Source organism: Vombatus ursinus, unplaced genomic scaffold, assembly GCF_900497805.2.
Source record: "Vombatus ursinus unplaced genomic scaffold, bare-nosed wombat genome assembly UNPS02008996.1, whole genome shotgun sequence".
NCBI classification, from domain to species: Eukaryota; Metazoa; Chordata; class Mammalia; order Diprotodontia; family Vombatidae; genus Vombatus; species Vombatus ursinus.
Window position 1 is genome coordinate 8,916,346 of NW_020948774.1, and position 8,105 is coordinate 8,924,450.

The 8,105-nt window shown below is 39.7% G+C and overlaps 1 protein-coding gene across 1 annotated transcript in view; it reads left to right on the forward strand.

Annotated features, from left to right (window-relative positions):
• Window positions 1-1,685: 1,685 nt before the first annotated feature.
• Window positions 1,686-8,105, forward strand: part of GLP2R (glucagon like peptide 2 receptor) — a 70,086-nt gene continuing 63,666 nt past the window's right edge. Inside the window, exon 1 of the mRNA XM_027850277.1 lies at window positions 1,686-1,874. Coding sequence (XP_027706078.1) covers window positions 1,686-1,874 — 189 coding nt within the window. The remainder of the gene's footprint in view (window positions 1,875-8,105) is intronic.

Below are 8,105 nucleotides of genomic sequence, written 5' to 3' on the forward strand. Positions count from 1 at the left end.
AGTAGCTCTTTTTTATGGCAAAGAAGGGGAAACTGAGGGGATACCCATTAATCAGGGAATAGCTAAACCAGTTATGGTATATGAATGTGAAGGAATAAAATTATGCTACAATAGTCAATGAAGGGGATAAGTCTGAGAAGATGTATATGAACTGATGAAAGTGAAGTGAGCAAAACCAGGAGAACAATTTTTATTGTAACAGTAATGTTGTAAAGCTAATCAATTCTGAAAACCTTAGTTTCTCTGATCAACGTAATGATGGACCACAATTCCAGAAGACTTATGATGAAATTTGTTACCTATTTCCTGCCAGAGTGCAGCAGGAAACTTTTTTGTTTTTTGGACATAATCAATGAGGGATTTTTTTTTTGCTTGACTATGCATGTTTGTAAATGAATTTTGCTTTTCTTGCATTCTCAATGGGGGAGGGAGGAGAGGAGAGAGAAAGAAGGCAGATCTTTGTGAAAATAAAAATTGAATTAAAAAAAGAAAATAGTAAAACAGGTTTTTTTTTTTTCAGCACCCTGGGATGTAGTTTGTCCAGGTTTGGTTACATAAATTCATTAAGGGCTCTGAGGTACAATCTTCTCTCTTGGGTTTAAACTATTTTTTTCTGTCTTTCCCAGTCCAAAGATATTCCTCTTTGCAGCAAAAACTGTGGCAAAGGTAAGAGTTAAGTACTTCTGACTATTTTCCATGCTGTGTTTATCACTGACTTCCTAAGCAGTGGTTATATACCTTCTCTGATCTTCCTCTTACTTCTCTCCATTGCTTTCATCTCAGATATTGGCTACCTGTGACCTTGGCCATGTCATTTCCCTCCTTCTCTCTATAAAATGAGGCATTGAATCACATAATCTCCAAAGTCCTTTCAGCTTTAAATCTCATGATCCTGTAAGTCAAGCTGGTTATTTTTTTTTCATTTGAGAGCATTAACATGGGTGATGGAAAGAAATTATAGTTTTTCTAGAGGGTTTAGGATAGAGTGAAGGGTTTTTGGTGGTAACTCTTTTACTGAGGGCGAAAAGCTAGAATTGCTCCCCCACACCCCCCACACCCTGCCCCGGGCTTTGATTGGCTCCACAAATAGCTCTTTTCTAAGCCCAGGTATAGAAGCAAACTCTGGTATAGACTCCAGTTCATGGTCCATAAAAAGGGTCCCATAGGAGGTTCCCCCCCCCCTTGATGAGGGAGGTGTGCCATGGTACCATTGGTCCCCTAGGAGCAAATAAACCACATATGTCTCCACATGAAAACCTTCAGGCTGATATAGCTCAGCCATTTCCAGACCCACTTAGAGAAAGGCTGACCCCTAATGTGTTGCTGTTGTGTAAATTCAGCAGGGGTTATAAGGTTTTGGAATCTCTTGAACACTTCTCATTTTCTCTTCTGCCTGCTGGAGGAAGTTGCTGAGAGCACAGTTCTAGAAAAATTCTCTGTGCCTTTTAAGGAGGGGGAGGGATTGGATAAGAAAGTTGGAGTTGAAAAAACTTTGTAGATACGCTAGACCCTTCCAGAAGGGTTCAGATTTAGATGGGGTCAGGTGAGGGGATCTAAGTGGAGGCCAAAATGAGGAAGTTTTGTGCAAAGGATTTATGGCTGTATAAGTAGTAAAGACAGAGGGAGACGTGGATGAAGTGCACCTCAGACCCTTCAGAGAATTGTGCCGGGAAGTTCAGAGGACGATGCTCCCAGGAATGAGCAGTGTGGTATCTGGGAGGACAGCAGAAGGGCTTCTGTCATATTCCTCTGCCTCACCAATGGATGCCTTCATTCCCCAGGAAACCAAGAAGTTCCATTCCCATAAGAAGTTCTATTTCCCAGCCTTTGCTCAATGCTTCCTTTTACTGATATTGCAGTTTTCAGTGAAACCGGTAAGAAAATTAAAATTTTTTTTTTTAAAAAACAAGCAAGAACTACGAAAGTTATGGCAAACCTGGGTTCTAATCCTGCCTTTGCCACTTACTCCTTTTATGAATTTGAATAAGTAACTTTACTTTTCCAGGCCTCAGTTTCCTTATCTTTAAAATGAGGGGGTTAGACTAGATCAATCTCTAAGGTCCCTTCCAATTTTAAATCTATTATTCTATGAAGAACCAATGTGCCCTGATTCTCTGGCCAATGGATATTACACTCCATCACATTGCTTCACAAAATTAAAGAATGACAGTTTTGTTCTGAACTCTAGAATGAAACAAACCATTTGAAATTGTTCTCATTATAATTTAAGTACTCCAACTCTTTTTCTTGAAATAAAATTGCTGAAGTGGCATCTCCTTTCTCAAGCATTGTTCCTAGCATTAAAATCCTGGAAAGGCAGAAACCTTGAAGAAAGAGGGATCATAGATCTTAGGTCCAGACAGAACCTTAGTCCCAAGCCCCCATTTTAAAGATGAGGAGACTGAGGCTAAAAGAGATTAAGTGACTTGCCTTAGATCCCACAAATATGAGTAGCAGAGATGGAATCTGACCTTGGGTGTTCTGACTCCATGCACCCTTTCTACTATGTTTGCACTAATTTTCAGTGTGACCCCATTTGAGCATCAGTATCCTCATCTCTAACATAAGGAAATTGGATTAGATGATTTCTAAGGATCCTTCTATCACTAATATTCTGCAGTTGACCTGTAACTTCTGGTCTTGGAGAATTGCTTAAGGCATGGAGAGGTAAAGAGGTGTACTTGACCATGATCACAGAGCTAGCAAAGTGTCAGAGGTGAGATTGGAACCTAGGTCTTGCTAACTCCAAGTACCTTCTATTATTCACTAATGTATTGAGGATTGGAATGATTTTGCAAAATGTTGCAATTTTTATTTTAGCATATTAATTTGTCTTGAGTAACTTCTACTTTCCAGGGCTTCCTTTGAGCACTGATTTGGGGCTGGGCATAGATAACACTATCTGTAGGGTGACCAATATTACAGGGCACCTGAGGATTTGCCCTAGGTTTTGACATCCTAGGTGACTTCCTCTCTCCCACTTCTGGAGTGTTGGCTGCAGACCACCTTTCCCTGCCCCCTCCACTTCCCATGGCTGTAGGTACCTCTGGGGTCATCTGCCTACCAGGGTGGATTATACATTTTATGTCACCTGACCTAGAGACCTTTACCATGAAGGATGAACAGAATTAGCATAGCATCAGCCAAAGATGGGTAGGATATTAGAATCAGGGCCAAAAGTGGCATTTCCACCTCCCCTCAAATCATTAATAAATTCTTTGAGGTTAGGTACCATGTCTAGCAACTCTCCCAGTCTTCCTAGTACCAAGCACAGTGTGGTCCACAGAGTAAGCTATTTTTGTCAATGATTCCAAAGTTTATTTGTTTGCTGTGAAATAATCTACTCTACCCGCCTTTTGGCCAGCTGGAATCAATTGAGGGGGTTCCATCTCAGAGTCAGGATCTCAAGACATTTTCCCACCATTATAATTTGAACTCTGGAGTGGATTTAGCTTCTCTCCACTTGGGCTATGGTTCACCATTCATGTCAATCAGAGCTCCCTTCTGACCAAGGACAAACTATTTTCCCCACTCATTTCTCTCTCCCCTCCCATCCCTACCTAGTTCAGCCCTACATCTCCCCCAGTACCCATCCTTTTCATATATCCTTTCTACCAGGTCTTCTGGAGCCTGCCTGTATGCATAATGATCCTCTTTGATATTCCTTTCATCTCTTGATATCCATTGAAACTTAGATGAAAACATCCCATGCCAAAGATCGTTACTCCTTCTCTCATACCCCTTGAGACACAGGGTCAAGATGAGCAGTTGGCCTATTCCTCACTCCTCAGTGCCACTTTAGATCCTCCTCTGCCCCATCATTCAGCAATCACACTTCCTGCCTTGTGCTTAAGCCTTTGTAGCTATCATCTGTGTACTTCCAGGGCCTTCACCCTCCCAGTTCTTCACCCTCCTTAGCTTCCAAGACCTCTGTCTTCAAACTACATCAATTGTCTACAGGAATGGTCATATGGTACTATTTCTTCTCAATTTGCTCTAAGTAAAAGAATTTCTAAATATAGTGCTGTCTATTCCAGTTTTTTTCATAACTTAACCTCAGAAACATTATTATTTTGTAAATTTTGAGATAATAAGTTTGGTCATAACAGGCTCAGATAGTCTTTGTCTGTTGGATTACAATACTTTCAGTGGGGATGAACAGGCCTCCGTACTCCTGGTAGCTATTATCTTCTCCCACTTAGTGGGTCATCTGGTGATGAAGATTAAGTTTTAAAAATAATTTTAGGAGGGAAAACTTACCTATTTAAAAAACCCTAATCAAATAAGTACAAAAAAGAGGGGCAAAATCCAATGAATTAACAAATGACAAACAAAGCAAAGTAAATACTTGTGTTCTGATCCAAATTCTGCCACCTTTGGGCCTATTTTCCTTTCTTCTTTCTCCTTTTTTCTTCTCTTTAGTTACAAAGAAAGAGTGGCATAGTGAATAGAGTACTGGACTTAGAGTCAGGAGGACATGGATTTAAGTCCTTTTATTGACACTTATCAACTGTGTGACCTTGAGACACAACCCCTATGTGCCTCAGATCTTATTTATTAAATCATAGAAGGGTTTCAACCTGTGCATTGATGAAGGGAGTTCCTACATTGGGAGTTTCATATGTTGATTAAATCGTAGATGATAATAGATAACATTTACACATACTTTATGGTATAGTAGGTGGTGCAATGGGTAACGTGCCAGGCCTGGAGTCAGGAAGACTCATCTTCCTGAATTCAAATCTGGCCTTAGATATTTACTAGCTGTCCGACTCTGGGGAAATCACTTAACCTTATTTGTCTCAGTTTCTTCATCTGTAGAATGATCTGGAGAAGGGAATGGCAAACCATTTCAATATCTTTGCCAAGAAAATCTCAAATGGAGTCACAAAGAGTCAGACACAACTGAAATTACTGAACTTCCTGACTCTGGGTTCAGTGCTCTATCCACTATACCATCTACCTGCCACTAACCTTGTCCCTTTTCCTCAGCATGTAAATATAATGGCAACTGTAGGGAGCAGTTGTAGGGTAGAAGGATGAACAAAAATCAACTACAAATTAGTTTTGTGGAATTATACAGCACAACCTAGCTTTCAGGATTCAAAACCATAAATTCCCAAGCTTCCCAGACTCTTATCTTGAAGATCTTGCCCACACAATAGTATCCTCTGAACTGATTAGACCTAGACTCCTAGAGGAGGAAAAGCTCTCCTTTTCAAAGGGTCATAACACTTGATTGGAATTCAGGAGATCTGGATTCTGGACCTAGTAAGCTGTTTCATCTCTCTAGACCCCAGTTGTTTCATAGGTAAGATGAGGTTTGACTAGATGATCTCTAAGCCCCTTTCCAGTTGATGTTCTATGAGTTTAAGGAGGGGAAAGCCTGGCCGGACTTCTCTCTTTCCTGGGTTGCCATGTGAGCAGCAACCCAATGAACTAACTTGGTTGAGCAAGTGACTGAGAAGGAAAGGAAACAGCAGGTATATTTCATCTTCTAGTTCTGTGGCTGAAAGAACATGAGAAAACCTGTGCATATATGCCAGGATCAGTAAATTCAGTCAAGTTAGTGAGAAGAAGAGATAGGAAAAAAAAGGAAAAAATCACAATGAATGAAAACTAATAATCAACAAACTTATATTAAGTGCTTACTATGGCTAGGCACTAGGAATACAAATACAAAAAATCGTTATTTTTAAGAAGTAAATTGTCCCTAAACATTTCTTATTAAGTAAATTTTATAAAGACTTCCTCCCATAAAACTCCCCACACTTATTTAAATTCCACACCAGGCAAGGATCTATAAGCAAAATTAATCATAGGAGTTTATGAAGACTTCCAGAATAAACATACTAGGAAAAATAAAAACATTTTGTACCCAAGAGAATGCTCACTAACATGGTTGGAAAAACAGGAATTGAAGCCCAAAGGGAAAGAGATGAGATCCACGTTATTTGTCAACCTCTCCCCCTGCCAAAAAAAAAAAATCCCTGTTCAATTTGGTTTACTGTAACATCATGAAATCATGAAAAAAGAACCCCCAATACCAGAACGACTACCTTGTGGTGAGAGTTTTTCCAGTATATGGTCAAGCCACAACCTTCCTTCACTTAAATCCAATTCACTTGTTAGTCAAGGCATCACCTTCCTGATGTTATGGTCCTCCTTGAAAATGAAGGACAAATAACACCAATAATAACAGTCACCAGTTCTATTGCTTATACAGGACTTAAGTCAAACATACAAACAAAACTAGAGATTAGTAGTGTGAATACAAGAAAGGACAAGCAGGGCTAAGTGGCTTGCTCAGGTCACACAGTAAATATCTGAGACCAGATTGAACTCGGGAAGATGAGTCTTCCTGACTCCAGACCTGGTACTCATCCACTGTTCCACCTAGCCACCCTAGAAATCAAGGTGTCAGAAGTAGTATTTGAGCACATGCCTTCAAATGTGGACCAGAACACTCCATCAGGGAAGGAGTAACATTGAGGATGGCACCTTAGATCATTGGAAGACCACAAATTCAAGCACAATCATTCCTAGCTGTATGATGATGGCTAAATCATTTAACCTCTGCCTAACTCTGTTTCCTCATCTGTAAAATGCAGTAAAGGGTAATTATGAAGATAAAATGAGATTTTGCCAGCTTTTTTGTTTGTTTATTTGTTTTTAGGCAATTGGGGTTAAGTGACTTGCCCAGGGTCACACAGCTAGTAAGTGTCAAGTGTTTGGTCTGAGGCCAGATTTGAACTTCTCCTGACTTCAGAGCCGGTGCTCTATCCACTGCACCACCTAGCTGCCGCCAGCTTTTAACTACTATATAAATGCTAGCTATCATTATTAGTGAAATAGATGTTGATTTACCAGACTTAGCTAAGACTGACCCTAAAAAAAGTGGTCTTCAAGATTGGTCTTCAAGAACTGATTAGCTGTGTGACCTTGTATAAATCATTTCCCTCTTTGGTCTTAGCCTTCTTATCAGTAGAATGACAACATTGGGCTGAAAGCACTCCAAAATCCCTGTCAATTCTACCATTCTCTGAATTTAAGGGACCCTACTCCTTACCTGTCAGGACCACTTAGGCAGTTTATTAATTGGGGCTTTCAAATTTTCTTTAAAGTTTGTATGAAAAACTACGACTAAGTACTCACAAAGTGTTTGCTACTTTAAACACTTGCATCATTGTTCTGCTGTATTTTATGCTGAGATAGTATTTAGAGCAATGAAACTCTTAAAAATAGAAACACCAATTATGTTTTTATAATTACTATCATTATTATTGTCATTGTTTAATATGTAATGAGTACTTTGTACCCTGGAGGGTGATAGCTATGTGCTAGCCTGAGTAAAAGGGAGATGGCAAGGAGCCACTCTTGGATCACTTCATATATTTTATATCTTGGCATATTTTATATGCTGGGTAATAAATTTATAAGAGGCAGGTTAATCAAGGGAGTCCAGATCTGTTTGATGAGTTTCCCCAATCACTTTGAGAATATAGGGTATAAATCTTTGGAGGTATCTGAGGGATACTCCATTGTTTATGAAAAATAGCTGACAGAACAACTTATTCTCTTTTGGGCTTCCTTCCCAGTCTTCATTTCAGAAGGCAAGTTTAGATAATTCAGTGGATGGAGCACTGTACCTGGAGTCAGGAAGACTTGAGTTAAAAAATCCAGGCTCAGACACTTCATAGTTGTGTAAACTTGGGTTTAATCGCTTCCGCTTCAGTTTCTTCATCTGTAAAATGGGAATGACAATTGTACTTACCTCCCAGGGTTGTTGCAAAGATAAACTGATCTAATATTTATAAAATGCTTTGTAAATTTTAAAGCATTATATAAATGCTTATTATTATTAAAAGACAGTCCATCATTCAGCTGAATAGGCATGCTCCTGGGTGGTGATGGTGATGGTGGTAGAGGGGGGATGTTGTGCCTGAGCATAGTATAGAGTTCAGAAGCTAGACTTTTAGAGAGAAAAGGGGATTTCTTGATTCAAGGTACTCCTCCCTGACAAAAGAGAATGGCTCACATAGTTCCTAAGGGGAGGGGGACAGAGAGAGAGAGAGAGAGAGAGAGAGAGAGAGAGAGAGAGAGAG